Source organism: Macaca nemestrina, chromosome 4 (assembly GCF_043159975.1).
Source record: "Macaca nemestrina isolate mMacNem1 chromosome 4, mMacNem.hap1, whole genome shotgun sequence".
Classification (NCBI taxonomy): domain Eukaryota; kingdom Metazoa; phylum Chordata; class Mammalia; order Primates; family Cercopithecidae; genus Macaca; species Macaca nemestrina.
Window position 1 is genome coordinate 187,030,703 of NC_092128.1, and position 14,489 is coordinate 187,045,191.

Consider the following 14,489-nt stretch of genomic DNA (forward strand, 5'->3'; position numbering starts at 1 on the left):
CAGGGGCAGCTCCTGCACACTTGGTAGAGACAGGGTCCTGGCTGCCGCACTGACTGAGAGTCTGCATTCGGCATTTCCTTTCTGGGTGGCCCTTGGAGTTTTTTTGCGCCATCCCACAACCCCATCACTCCCACCAGCTGATGCTCCCTGGCTGGCCGTTCCCCAGGAGCTGAGAAGCCTGAAGAGGGCCAGGCACAGAGGAGCAGGAACGAGGATGGTCAAATGTGCCAAGCTCATCTTTGCTTGTAACTGGTAATGTCCCATGTCTGTTATTCTAGTTCCGCACTATCTTTCAGAGATTGGCAGTAAAGTCCTAGTGATGGACGATGCGACAGTGGGGAAAGTGACAGCTGTGGGCTGGATCATCAGATGTGTCTGCGGAATCCAGTGTGTCCCTGTGAACATCCTCCAGCAGTGACCATTCACATTATTTCAAAAACCTGCATTATTGGGTTGAAAATGGGTAAATTGGGGAGAAAAGGCCAGCACTTATACAGCCATTCCTCTGTGAACCAACCCATGCATAACAAATAGATTTTTTTAATGGAAGAGTTCCAGCTAAGATCTGAACAGGTGGGATCTTCACGCTGACCATCCATGCTGTGAACGGAAAGAAACAAAAACTGCCCGGTAGTGGTGGCTCACGCCTGTAATCCCAGCACTTGGGGAGCCCAAGGCGGGCAGATTACCCTAGGTCGGGAGTTCAAGACCAGCCTGACCAACTTGGAGAAACTCCGTCTCTACTAAAAATACAAAATTAGCCTGGCGTGGAGGCGCATGCCTGTAATCTCAGCTACTGGGGAGGCTGAGGCAGGAGAATCGCTTGAATCTGGGATGCAGAGGTTGCGTTGAGCCGAGATCCAACCTGGGCAACAAGAGGGAAACTCTACCTCAAAAAAAAAAAAAAAAAAAAAAGGCGGCCACTTGCCCCCAGACTAACCCAGATCAAGCCCCTGGGTGGAACGGCAGTTTCCAGGGTACGACATCCCGGGGTCAGTAAAACCCGAAAGGGTCGCTCCGCGGGAGCGGGAGCCGCGAGGAGACAGGGAAGCGGAGGGGTGGTCCTGACCCCGCGTGGGTCCTGACGCCGAGATTAAAATGAGTGGCCATTTAGGAGGATGTGGACCCTGGGTGCTCGTGCTGGTGAGTTAAGGATGAGACGGAGGTAAGGTAAGAAGCGCCGGGCTGAGCCGCCCCGAGGCAAGGCTACTTCGCGGATGGCAGGAAGGGCGCGCCGCCTGTGGAGGCGTCCGATGGGGGCGGCGCTGGAGACCCCGGGAGTCACCAGCATCCCTCAGCCTGGAGCCCGCGCCCTCAGCCACCACCGGAGGGAGAACAGGGTTCCCGGAACTCTACCCGGAGGCTCTGCGCAGGCGCGGCCCCGCCCACCGGCTCACTCTCGTGATTGGGCTGAGACGGGGGCGGGTCTTGTCTCCGCCCCGAAGGCTGCGCAGGCGCGGTCCCCACAAGCAACGCGTTTGTAGGCGGTTAGGTGCGCACGCTCTGTCCCGGCGTGACCTTCCGACCCCGCTGTCCTCACCGCAATGGCGGCTGTGAGGGCCCTGGTGGGCTCGAGGCTCGCTGCGGCATCTGCCTTCGCGTCCCTGTCCCCCGGCGGTCGGACGCCTTCCCAGCGCGCAGCCATTCACCTCTCCGCGCCGCAGCCCGCGGCCAAGGTCGCGCTGGTGAGTGGACGGAGCGGGTGAGGTCAGCTCCCGCCTCCAGAGATCAGCCTTCGCTGTTCCCCGCCCAAGGTCGGCCCCTCTTCCTAGGTCTGCTCCCGCCGCCCCAGGTCGGCCCCTTCACCCGGAGTCAACTCCTGCGGCCCAAGTCGGCCCCTTTTTCCCGGGTCAGCTCCCGCCGCCCAGATCGGCCCCTTTCCCCGGAATCAGCTCCCGCCGCCCAGGTCGGCCCCTTTCCCCCGGGTCAGCTCCCGCTCCTCTCGCAGGTGCTGTCTGGATGCGGAGTCTACGATGGGACCGAGATCCATGAGGCCTCGGCGTAAGTCCTCAGGGGCAGCTGGTCCTCCACCTTCACCCCGGGGGCCTCAAGAAGGCTTGTCTACCAGTGCAACTTACTCTTTTTTGAACAGTTTAGAGAAAGCATGTATCTTATTTTATTTTTATTTTTTATCTTTTGAAACAGCGCCCAGTCTGGAGTGCAGTGGCGCGATCTTGGCTCACTACAGCCTCCGCCTCCTGGGTTCAAGCGATTCTCCTGCCTTAGCCTTCCCAGTAGCTGGGACTACAAGCGTACACCACCACACCCAACTAATTTGTGTATTTTTAGTAGATAACGGAGTTTCACCATGTTGGCCAGGCTGGTCTCAAACTCCTGACCTCGAGTGATCCTCCCGCTTCAGCTTCCCAAAGTGCTGGGATTACAGGCATGAGCCACCGCACCCGGCCTAGAGAGCTTGTATTTTAAATACCCTATTGGCTAAAAAAAGCAAAAACGACTCGCAAAACCCAGGGAGACACTAAGGAAGCACAGTTTTTAAGTGTCATACTGTCACCTAGAGGTGATCACTCAGCTTTTCACTTGCCTGTTTTCAGGACACACACATTTTGAAAACACTGAGATCATGCTCACCCGTGTTTTGTAGATGTTTCTGACACATGGGAACTAATTCCCATTCATCCAGTTCTCAACGTTAACAGTTGCTTGTTATTTCTGGGTCCTAGACAGATTACCGTTTATGTAACTGGTCAGCTATTGCTGAGTGGTTGGTGGTCCGATTGCCTATGTTACTGGAAATGACTGCAGGCCGAACTGGTAGGGCAGGAGGCCTCCGCGAGTGCCAGGTGCCTGCAGTTCCCATGTGGTTCAGGGTGAACTGGAGAGGGGAGAGCTGGGTGGTGGCGAAGGGGTGTCAGGCCATGAAGAACGGCCTGAGGCTGGTGGCTTTGTAGGAGGCCCGACCCGGCTGGTTAGAGTTGGCACTAGGCAGAGTGAGCTGGGGGAAAGGGCCAGGATGTGTTTCATTTTGGCCTTGGTGGGATAGCAGATAGCCTTAGAATAGCTTGAGCCCTCCCAGGCAGAATGACAGGGTCTTGTGTCTGGGGTGTCTGAGTGGATTTCTTATGGGTAGTGGAACCCAAGTGCCAGGGCCAAGTCCTGACCTCTCCCTCTGGCAAGTCACTGATACGGTTTCCTCCTCCACATAAGGGGCAGTGAGGACTTAGTGTGTGGGTGGGCTTAGCGAGCTATCTCCTGTTGGCACCGGGAATTGCGGATGCCAGCGTGAGCCCACGTAATGTCAGCTGTTGTCTCCAGGAGGAGCTTCTGTTGCCCTTGCCCTTGGGGAGATGGAGCTGCCTGGCCTGTAGTGTTGTCCTGGGGTCTCTGTGTCTCTCCCACCATCTGTGATGGGAAAGTTGAGGGAGACTAGAAATTGAACTAAGTAGCGACTGAAAGCCCCCTCATACCCCTCTGTGCATGTGGCCCTCTGAGCACACTGCTGCTTCTCACTCTTGGTGCTCGCAGCAATCAACTGGAGGAGGGCAGCCAGGCCCTGGGTGTAGGCAGAGCACTCAGCAGCCGGGGACCCGCATGCCTTCAGGCTGTGCCCTCAGTGGAGTCACCTGGCCCCCATACCCCAGCTTGCAAAGGGAGCTGTTGGGACCAGCTAATCTCCATAGCCTACTTTTGAGGGTCTGTCATAGTCGTAACCCACCAACCGACAGTGAATTGGAATGGGGCTGTGGGGGACATTTGGCTTGGTATGGAACCAACCGTAACTTTTTGCAGAGCAAGTAAGATATTAATGTACATTAGGAATTTATTCCTGGCACTTAGCTAAAATCCTGTTTTTAAAAATGTGTTAACACAAATCTGGATGGGGCAGATTTTGAAGACTTGTCTCTGGTTTTCCCCGGTGCAGGATCCTGGTGCACCTGAGCCGTGGAGGGGCCGAAGTCCAGATCTTTGCTCCTGACGTCCCTCAGATGCACGTGATTGACCACACCAAGGGGCAGCCTTCTGAAAGCGAGAGCAGGTGGGGGTGGGATTGGAACTTGCTTCTTGTCCACTTCCCACGGTGCAGCTTTTTTTGCTGGCTTAGCTTAAACCAAGTCGTGGGTGCAAGTGAATGTCCTCTGAGCAGTTGTGCTCAGGCTGTTCTGGAAGTAATGCTGCTGAGGTTCAGTAGTGCCTTCCTTCCAGTACTCACAGGAGTGAGAATATCGACCGTATCGCTTCCCACTGAGTAAAGCTGCTCATACCTTTGTCTTGAGCAGAGGTGGTGTTTCTCAGTTTGGCTGCCCACCTTCTTCCCCTGTCTGGCCTCCAGATCTGTTTTGTTGGTTCCCAGCAACATGTCTATTACTGCGGTGTGTGTGGTTCTGGCCTGCGTGGCCCGAGATCCACTTCCCTTGCCCGTCCTGCCCGACAGCCCTGGGCAGGCCATTCCCAGGTGCCTTCCAGCTGGCTTCAGACCGTGAGAGGTTGGGGCTGGAGACTGGAGGAAGAAGCCGCCGCTGCCTCCTGGGGCTGTGCTTCTCACCAGTGGGGGGTTTCTTTTCCTGCCTTGGACCCTGGCTTCTGTACCTGGACCTGCACCTTCGGCCCCCACACCTGGAGGCTAGCGGCTTCCTGTGGTGACTGGCCTTCGTGTTGCCTCACTCTGGTCCTGAGTCCTGGCTTCTTACCTTCCCCACTGAGTCCCACCGTCCTAATGAGTGCACAGAATTCTGTCTGCTTTAGACACTCGGAGAGACTTCATTTCCCGTGGGCCTTGACTGACGGTGCAGGAGATTCAGCGTGATTTGGTGCAGGTTCGGAGGTGCTGATCTGAAGAGTCCAGCATAGACTTAGCGTTGCTAGAACCATGTTGCCTTTCCAGGTAGTGACCAAACATGCCGACCTGGAAGTAAGTCCCTGTGTAGCTGAGAGACATGTGTGTGGAGCGTGTCGCCTGTGGGCTGTGCCCCTGCCCCGCTCCGCAGTCCTCCACCAGCATGCTGAGGCTTTTTGCCCTGTGCTCTTTCCCAGGAATGTTTTGACCGAGTCTGCAAGGATTGCCCGTGGCAAGATCACAGACCTGGCCAAGCTCAGTGCAGCCAACCATGATGCCGCCATCTTTCCAGGAGGCTTTGGAGCGGCTAAAAACCTGTGCGTATTTGAGCTTTGAGGTCTTCCACTTTCCATGTGGAGATGGGAAGGGGGTGCCCCTGCCTGCTGTCCGATGTGGGCAACGGAGTGGTGATGGGAGGGGGTAGTGATGGGAGCAGCCTCTGGGTTTAGGGGTCTGGGCAGGGCACGTGACTGCTCTCTGATTTGGGAGCCGTTCTTAGGGTTGGGTCTTAGGATTTTAGCAAGACGTGCTTTTTTTTCTGCTTCTCTGCTGTCTTGTCTCTGAGCATTCCTGGGACCCAGCAGCGGTCAGAGTGGGTTTGGGGCTCCCTCTTATCTAATCACTGTGCTGGTAGATCTCGTCACATTGAAATCAGTCTCTATTTACTCGTTGGAGATCCCACTTTTTCCTCCTTTTATTTTATTTTTTCTTTTTTTTTCTTTTTGTCTGTAGAGATGAGGTCTTGGTCTGTTGCCCAGGCAGGGATGCAATGGCACGATCGTAGCTCACTACAGCCATGATCTGGGCTCAAGCCATCTTCCAGCCTCATCCTCCTGAATAGCTGGGACTGTAGGTGCATGCCACCACGCCCATGTGTTTTGTTTTTGTGTTTGTTTTTTTGTAGCCTTACATGTAGCCCAAATTGGTCTGGAACTTCTGGGCTCAAGTCTCCCTCCCGCCTGGGCCTCCCAAAGTGCTGGGATTCCAGGCCTGAGCCACTGTGCCCGGCCCCAGTTCTCTTATGGAACCTTGCAGCGTCAGGAATTGGTTTTCTTCGTGGTGGTTTAGGTGGAGGTCCTGACCAGGAAGAAGGCGGCCGCCTCCGCGTGGCTGCTTGGGTTGGTTCCATGGTAGCTGGATCGTGAACTGTGGAGGCGTGGCCGGCTCCCACATGGTGGCGTCCTTGAGTTCCAGATCCTCTTTCCATTCTCTGTGTCTCTCTCATCGCACATTTGTGGAGATTCTCTTGGCACCACCCCCATGGCCCTGCCTGCGAGGTGGAGGTGGTGCCGGGCTGACCCTCCAGGGACAGCTCTGTCACCTGCAGGAGCACTGGCCACAGTGCGTCTGAGCGTGCAGGTGGCTTCTGTGCCACGGTGTGGGTGGCAGCCCCAGCAGGGCCGGCCCCGGTTGGCGGCTCCTGTTTCGAGGGCAGGCTGGAGCCTGACTGGCCGCTCGCCCCGCCCTGAGCAGCCTGCATCCAGAGTCGAGGGGCAGGCAGTCTCCATCTGAAGAATGCGCCCTTCCTATCCCGAAACCTCGGAGGTCTCCTTCCTCAGATGCCAGCCGTTTTCTCTGCGCCCTTGGCCGTGCCCTCACCCCTCTCCCACCGGAAGCCCCGCCCCAGCCTGTCAACCCCTTCTCCTGAAAGCCAGCAAGCCTCGCTGGTGCTGCCTCACGCAGTCCCACGTCAGGCTCCATGTTTCGTCCAGTTGTCCCCACGTCGCCGCCATCTCCACGAGGCTCTGACTGCTGACACCGTGTGTGGCAGGGCCCGGGGGCAACTGGAGGGTGTGCTGGTGGCTGTGTGCCCTGGCGTGGCTCCTCCACGTTTTGCCAGCCCGGAGGCACCGGCGTGAGGCGCGCGGAGTGAGGTGCGCGGAGGAGTGAGGTGCGCGGAGTGAGGTGGAGGTGCGCGGAGGAGTGAGGTGCCGGTGCGCGGACTGAGGTGCGCGGACTGAGGTGCGCGGACTGAGGTGGGGGTGCGCGGAGTGGGGTGCGCGGAGTGGAGGTGCGCGGAGTGAGGTGGGGGTGCGCGGAGTGAGGTGCGCGGAGGAGTGAGGTGCGCGGAGGAGTGAGGTGCGCGGAGGAGTGAGGCGCGGGTACGCGGAGTGAGGCGCGGGTGCGCGGAGGAGTGAGGTGCGCGGAGTGAGGTGGGGGTGCGCGGAGTGAGGTGCGCGGAGTGAGGTGGGGGTGCGCAGAGTGAGGTGCGCGGAGTGAGGTGGGGGTGCGCGGAGTGAGGTGGGGGTGCGCGGAGTGAGGTGGCGGTGCGCGGAGTGAGGTGGGGGTGCGCGGAGTGAGGTGGGGGTGCGCGGAGAAGTGAGATGCGCGCAGTGAGGCGGCGTGAGGCGCGCGGCGGTTCTCGGGGGTCAGTGGGTCTTGCCTTTGGCTTTCAAGGTGTTGATGGACCCTGGGACCGATGTGCCCGTGGGTCTGAGCCCACATCTCCTGGGCGCAGCTCCCATTTTCACTGACCTGTCCAGCGCGTTCTGGGAGAGCCTGCCCTGCGTGTTCACAGTGCAGTGCGCTCTGACGAGCTGCAGCCGTGGCCGCTCCCCACCCTCTGAGACAGTCACCCGTGGGGACGGTGAACACCCGCTGCCTCCAGAAGATTCCCAGTAATCTGCCAGCAAAGCCGTGTGGAAAATGCTGGGGCGGAGGACTGGGGTGCGTGAGCGGTGGCGTAGAGCCCGGGGGTGGCGTTCGTGGGAAGGTGTGTCCACTTGTAGATTTGGTGGCATTGCCAAACACACGCCCCACGTGCCCTTCCCCGCCCCGCGTGCCCTCCACAGCTCCTGCTCCTCGGCCTAGGTGTGGATGCTGGTGTCTTGGGTAAACCTGCGTTTGTTTCATGGTCACTGGAGCGAGAGTGCTTGTTATGCCTGGGGGCCGATTGCGTTTCTTTTCCCAGAAGCTCTGGAGTTTCTTGCGGCCCCTTTGTTTTGAGGAAAAACTCATACACCGTGTTTCTCCTCCTCCCACCACAACAGCCGTCTACACAGAAGGCTCCTGTGAGCGGCTTTGAAGGGTCTTCCCCAGGCACCACGCAGGGGTCGCTGCTGCCTTCTAATTCAGTTCCGACAGTATGGACCCGGGGCAGCGTCCGACCCCACGGGTTGAGGGCTCCGTCCCCAAGACTGCCCTCCGACACACACCGGTGACCAGCCTTGAGCCTCTGGAACTGACCGATTAACTTCACTGAAGTTGGGGTTCCCACAATCCCGTTTGCTGGAGTGGCTTACAGTGCTCAGGGAAACATGACGTCAGCATTCTCCCCCAGGGAGTGGGGGACCCTCTCAGGAGAAAGGCGGGGAACATTACAGTCCTGCTTTGGGGCAGGTGAAAGGCAGGCAGGAGGTCAGAGGCTGCCCGAGGCCCAACACAGCCAACATCATAACAGAAAGCTGACAAGCGCCATGGGAGTCAGGAGCCGGATACCGGTGTCTGAGTCTCAGCACCGCAGCCTGGGTTCCGCCAGCTGCTCCAGAAGGTTCCAGGGCGTGAGCCCCCTCGGCCTGGTGGCCTCCTGCTCCACCCTTCCTGATCCTCCTGCTTTCTGTGCTGCTTTCTGTTTAAAAAACAGGAAAAGGTGTTCACATCAAACGCGCGTATGTGCAGCCATGCCCATGTCTTTTGCTGCAGCTGACTGAGGGTCTGGAGCTGTGCCTAGGAAGCCCCCCAGGAGTAGACCCTGGTTGTGAGGCTGTCTGAGGCCTTTTCTCTCCCGGTAGGAGCACGTTTGCCGTGGACGGAAAAGATTGCAAAGTTAATAAAGAAGTGGAGCGTGTCATGAAGGAGTTCCACCAGGCCGGGAAGCCCATCGGGTATGTACCGCCGCTCAGGCCTCGGGCGGTGAGGGAGGAGGGTGCATGGGCCTGTGGCCTCCATACCCAGCCAGGAGCTGCCACTGATCCTGAAAACTCACAGCTGGTTTTCTTGTTTTAGCTGAGGGGATTTCACGCGATGTCACTGGTGACTTAACAGGAAGGAAAGGGTACGCTCCACTTCCCTAGCGGACACTTGGAATTCTCTCAGCTCCCAGAGGCATCTGTAGGCAGTCTCTCAGGATCCCTAGCCTTTACCAGACCCCCTCTCCCAAGCTCCTTAGCCACAGTATCCCCAACCCCGCTGACTTCTGGTCAGTCACTACAGCACGTGCACCATCCCTGATGCCGTCCACTCCCAGCAGCCTCCCTCCTGGGAAACCACAGCCGACCATGCCCCTTTGCCCCTGCTCAGACAAAGCCTGGATCCTGAGGCTGGCAGCACGAGGTGGGTGCCCACTCCATCAGCGCCTTGGCTTCCGTGGCGGGTCACGGCCCTGCAGGGATTGTGTGCTCTTCGCCGTGTGCAGCCGGGAAGTCACCCTCAGATGAGTGACGGTGACCCAGCAAGGCCAGGTTCCGCCGTGGCAGGTGTGATGCTTCCACGAGCCTCCCCGCACCGGCTCCTTGGTGGTCCCGGAACCCGGTGCTGCGCTGTCCAGGTCTCAGCTGCATCTGGTGCTGGCATCTGTCCCCAGTTGGAGAAATCCCTGGAGCAGGGCGAGAGCCGCAATTGTGTTGATGAACATCTGTGAGGCACGTGCAATGGCCGCTCACTACCGGGTTCTGTTAACCAAACAAGGATAAGGCTCTACCAGAATCCTCTGTCTGAGCAGGGCTGGGGAAAAAAACCCTCCCCACCCACAGTCACTCACTTAAGGACCCGCCTGGTCACCGTCCCGGGTGACATGGCGGAGCCACAGGAAGAGGTGCAGGCTCAGAGCTCCCGAAGGAGGTCCCTGCTACAGGCGCACACAGCCCAGGTGAAGATACCGCCGACGGTCCCCACCTTGGGATCCCGTCCTTGTCAGAGAAACGTTCCTGGGATGAGCGCCCAGAGGGAGGAGCCCACGGCCCTTTCTTTTGTGGCTGGTTCAAAATCTCGGTGAAACAAGATAGCCCTCCGGCAGGTGAACATGCCTCCCCTGAAAACAGTGTGGGGTGCAAGCCCATCTCCTCCCCCGTCCAGCCATGAGGCTCCCCTAGAAACAGCACAGGGCGCAAGCCTGTCTCCTCCCCGGTCCGGCCATGAGGCTCCCCCGGAAACAGCACGGGGCGCAAGCCCGTCTGCTCCCCGGTCCAGCCACGGGGCTCCCCTGAAAACGGCGTGGGGTGCAAGCCCATCTCCTCCGCAGTCCGGCCATGAGGCTCCCCTAGAAACAGCACGGGGCGCAAGCCCGTCTGCTCCCTGGTCTGGCCATGGGGCTCCCGTGCACGGTGACCCACAGGCTTTTTCTCTTGCCTGAGGAAACCTAAATCCTTTCCCGCTGCAGCGTTCCCTTCTTAAGCGGAGAGGGTCGTGGCAGTGGTTCTGTGGCTGGGCACACAGTTTCCATGTCAGCCTGCCTTGAGGTCCCTCCTGCAGCCGGCCCCACCCACCCCTCAGCCTGGTGCCAGAGGCCTGCGTGGCCGGCCAGGGGCTGTTAGGCGGCCCGGCTACTTAGTGCTGGGACCCTTTCCTTGAATGCAGTAGTCGAGGTGGGTGCTCGGCTGTGCCAGGAGATGCTGTGGTATCTGTAGCTGGCACTTGATGGCCAGGCGGCTGCACACAGCATCAGGAGCCCCTGAGACCCTGCTTCCCAGACTTCCTGTCTGCTCGGAGGGCGGCAGGGGGCTTTCGTCTCATAGGCAGCCGGAAATTGCTTCAGCTTTAGGACATGCAGTTTTGAGGGGTGGGTTTGTTTTGAGAGAGTCTCTCTGTTGCCCAGGCTGGAGTGATCTCGGCTCACTGCAGCCCCCCCCCACCCCCGCCAGGGTCAAGCCATTCTCCTGCCTCAGCCTCCCAAGTAGCTGGGATTGCAGGCACCTGCCATCAGGCCTAATTTTTGTAATTTTAATAGAGATGAGTTTTCGCCGTGTTATGCTGGTCTCGAACTCCCGACCTCAGGTGATCTGCCTGCCTCAGCTGCCCAGAGTGCTGGGATTGCAGGCATGAACCACTGTGCCTGGCTGTGACATGTGTTGTTAACAGTGTTTTGTTATAGCCCATGGTAGCAGTTTCCACCTGGGCCTGTTGGGAGTGGGTAGGACTATAGACGGCGGGAGGAGGGATGAAGGAAGACAGGCCAAGGTGTGGGGTATTGGGGGCAGGATGGGGCCTGACAGCTGTGGGCCACACCACAGGTTGCCAGGGAATGGGGCTGCTGTTTGATGAGGCCGTGCCCTTTCCACTGTTGCCCCTGGGTGGCTGTGAGGTGTGGACAACACAGGTCGCTGAAGGCGCTGCTGTGAGCACAGTGCCTAGCACACAGAGGGGCCTCTGTTGGCTGGGCAGGAAGGGGTTCCTGGTGAAGCAGAAGCAGGACCCAGGGGTGGGCATGGCGGGACCCTCAGCTTCAGGGCCCGGGTGGAGCTGTTGTGGCCTGCGTGTCAGGGTCGGGCATGCGCCACCAGCCTGCACTTGCTGAGACTTGCGCTGCAGGTCGGAGGCTGGTGAGGCTGCTCCTGGCCCGCTGTGCCTCCACTGTGAAGGGGGTCTGGTGTGGCTGGTCAGTGCAGCTGTGATACCTGTTCCTGGGGTCACAGAGCATCCCACAACTCAGGGCTGGGGCAGCCGCACGCCTTTACCTGCTCTGTGAGTGGACTTCAGCAGCCCGGGACTCCCGCCAGTCTGGGGTGTCCTGGGGCTTGGGGCTCATCCGTGACTGTTGGGGGCTCCCCTCGGGGTTCCGTGGCCTGGTGCCTGAGTGCCTGCAGGGAGTGCTGGGTGGGGAGTGGGGCTGAGGACACCTCACTCAGCCTTGAGTCACCTGGTGCGGCCTCCACCACATCCCATGGGCCACAGCCTCCGGGCAGCCTAGGCTCACAGCGGGCAGGGACAGCAGGGCCCCCATGGCAGGGCAGCCTGGGGTCATGGCGAGGGTCATTTCTGTTCTGCAGGCTGTGCAGCCTGGGGTCCCGCACCCGTCTGACCCGTGTTCTTCTCGCCTTTCAGCTTGTGCTGCATCGCGCCTGTCCTCGCAGCCAAGGTGCTCAGAGGAGTCGAGGTCACCGTGGGCCATGAGCAGGAGGAAGGTGGCAAGTGGCCTTACGCTGGGACCGCGGAAGCCATCAAGGCCTTAGGTGCCAAGCACTTCGTGAAGGAAGTGGCCATATCCTTCCTGGTAGCCAGGCCCGGCCCGCAGTTGCGCTTGTCCCTGAGCCGTGCATAAGGACGCCCCGCCTCTGGGCGGCCTCTTCACTGGGAGCTGCACCTGCTGCTCTCCCTGTGGGGCCTCCCCTGGTGGGCACCGTGGCCATATGTCTGCGGGTGTCAAGCAGATGGCTGTGACGGCCCAGCTGGTGCGTGGTTGGCAGGTGGTCCAGGTCCCTAGCCTGACTGTTGAGTCTGCTCAGCAACCCCCAGACAGCCACACTCGGGGCCTGCCTCAGGGGAGGGGGCAGCACCCTGCAGGGGAAGCTGTGGGACCTCAGGATGCTCCAGCCCAGGGGAGGGTGAGGAAAGAGTGTGTGCGAAGTGTGGAGGGAGAGCGGCCAGGTGTGCAGGAGGGAGGGGCTTCCTGAGATAATGGGGGAGAGCATCTGGGCATGCAGGAGGCAGGCGCTTCCTGGCTTTATTTGGGTGGAAGTTCTCAGGCCAGTTTGAATAGCCAGGTGATTCTAGCCAGCCTCACAGCCCCCGGCCCCTCCTGTTGAGGTGTGTACCCTGGATTCTGAGACGATGGACCGAGAGCACCAGTGGGGCTGTTCCCAGGGAGATTTGGAGGAAGGCTCCTGGGAGGCGCTGCCTGGATCTGGAATAATGTCCATGTGGGCCCAGTTGAGAGAACAGAACAGTCCGGGGTGCCGGAAGGTGCTAGAATGAGTACAGCATGGACCCAGTCCCCTGCAGCTGTTGTTCTGGAGGGTGCAGTTCCTCTCAGTGGGGCAGCTTTTTACTCACAGGCAGCTTCCGACGTCAGGCCCGTCTCCCACTGCGGCTTTCCTGCCGGGCAGGAGCACGGGGCAAGGCTGGCCCAACGTCGCTGACTGCTTGCAGGAAGGTGGGGGCACATGTCTTGGTTGGTGTGGAGGCCTGGCCACTGGTGCGTGGCGTTGGGGAGGCTCAGGTCTGGCCGGCCGGCTCCGGTTGTGCGCCTGCTGCCCTGTTGCCTGTTTCCCCGTAGCATGAGGACCGGCTCCCTCACTGCCAGTTCTTCCTCTGAAAAGTGGAGGCGCTGCTACTGCCTCCGGTGGTGGTTGTGAGGACCCAGGCATGTGTGCGCCCCCATGGCGGGGCAGCTCGTGGCCATGTGTGGGTGTTGGGCCTGTGTGATGCTGGCATGAAAGGTGCCCTGAGGGCATTGCCCCGTTCCCTGGAATTTCCCCGCTGCTTCCTTCCTCTAGAATGCATGTCAGTTGGGAACAGGTACCTTCCTATGTTGTTCAGCAGCATCAGTCATACAGAAAGCGGGGTCCTGCCAGCACAGACTGCACCAGGAGCAAGTTCTGTTCCAAGTTACCTGAGAACAAAGTTAGGACGTGCGGTGAGGGTGGGGCAGGGGCCGGGGCTGCACACCTGAAAGTCCCTCGGGTCCCTGCACGGTGGCTTTTCCATAACTCTGCACACGAAGCTCACGTGGACCAGAAAAACAAGGTGGTCACGACCCCAGCCTTCATGTGCCAGGCGGCACTCCACCACATCCACGACGGGATCGGGGCCATGGTGCAGAAGGTGCTGGAACTCACTGGAAAGTGACGCGCACGGACGGGGTCCCAGCTCGGTGCCAGGACTTGGCCTCACGCTCTGGCTGAGGTGCTGTCAGCTGCTTTTCGTCCAGCTGGGGGTCTGGCAGGCCCTTTTTTTTTTTTTTTTTTTTTTTTGCTGAACCCTGCAGGCGTTCTCTGTAGGGAGGGTGGCTGCAGGGCCTGGGCGGGTGTTTCTTCCTGGGCTTGGCTGGGCTGCTCTCACATACAGAGGCCGAGGGGCCAATTCATTCTCTGCCACAGGGACTTGCCTCACTGTGGCCCAAAAACAAATCGCAACCAGCTTTTCCAGAAACAGAAAATTCTGCCGTCCGAGGTTTTATACTTCAGGTTAGTTTTTGGAAGGAAGAACATTTTTAGGTTTGCAAGCCTCCTGATGAGGAAACCAGAAATACCACATTTATGGACCGTGAAAGGTTGGTTCTCTACTCTGAAGGGACTTTTGAGTTAATCGGCGTAAGGGGGTTTCTAAAGCAGGCAATCCCTGTAGCCACAGAGAATAAATGCCTTCCCAAAGTGGCAACTTCCCAGAGCCACGTTTCAGGCCTGCTGAGACTGCTGGGTGAGGAATGGCAGTGAGGTTTCTTCAGTTAGTCTCAGTTCTCTTAATTTTCAGGAAGAAAGGGAAATTGCAGCACCTCAGCCTCCGAGATTGACCTCTGGGGAGTGATGGTAGCGTTGGTGCCAGGCCGTGGGTTCAGGTGTGGCAGAAGCTTGCAGACGCATCCGAAGGGAAATAAAATGTGTTGGCGTTTGACTGTGCTGCGTTCATCTGTGTATGCAGGATGGTTTGGGGGAGAAAGCACTTGGGATGGGAGTCAGGTGTCTGCACACTTCACTCAATGTCACATATCTGTTGCCTTTTGGATCTGTCTCTGCCTGAGCAGCCAGGGCCAGGCCAGCCTGAGAGGCCCCACGCTGGGTGAGTGGCAGGAACTGCCCAGCGTTGGGGTGGGGGTGTGGGA

General features: G+C 59.1%; 1 protein-coding gene across 2 annotated transcripts; it reads left to right on the top strand.

The window, feature by feature from the left end:
- Window positions 1-1,462: 1,462 nt before the first annotated feature.
- GATD3 (glutamine amidotransferase class 1 domain containing 3) lies at window positions 1,463-14,281 on the top strand. 2 transcript variants are annotated; one of them, XM_011725902.2, is made up of 7 exons: window positions 1,470-1,685; window positions 1,949-2,001; window positions 3,884-3,997; window positions 4,993-5,112; window positions 8,527-8,619; window positions 11,774-11,930; window positions 13,388-14,281. In XM_011725902.2, the coding sequence occupies exons 1-7, from the start codon at window positions 1,545-1,547 to the stop codon at window positions 13,514-13,516; spliced, it is 807 nt and encodes a 268-aa protein (XP_011724204.2). In that variant the 5' UTR covers window positions 1,470-1,544; the 3' UTR covers window positions 13,517-14,281. The 2 variants fall into 2 exon arrangements, with proteins under 2 accessions (XP_024645784.2, XP_011724204.2); XM_024790016.2 differs by lacking the exons at window positions 11,774-11,930; window positions 13,388-14,281 and adding an exon at window positions 9,211-9,689 and having other exon boundaries at window positions 1,463-1,685.
- Window positions 14,282-14,489: the final 208 nt, after the last annotated feature.

Bases quoted from the DNA above. Each gene is read 5' to 3' on its own strand.
- GATD3 (XM_011725902.2), top strand. From the start codon at position 1,545: ATGGCGGCTGTGAGGGCCCTGGTGGGCTCGAGGCTCGCTGCGGCATCT. The intron at 2,002-3,883 runs GTAAGTCCTCAG...TCCCCGGTGCAG, and splicing joins GAGATCCATGAGGCCTCGGC to GATCCTGGTGCACCTGAGCC. The intron at 3,998-4,992 runs GTGGGGGTGGGA...GCTCTTTCCCAG, and splicing joins CCTTCTGAAAGCGAGAGCAG to GAATGTTTTGACCGAGTCTG.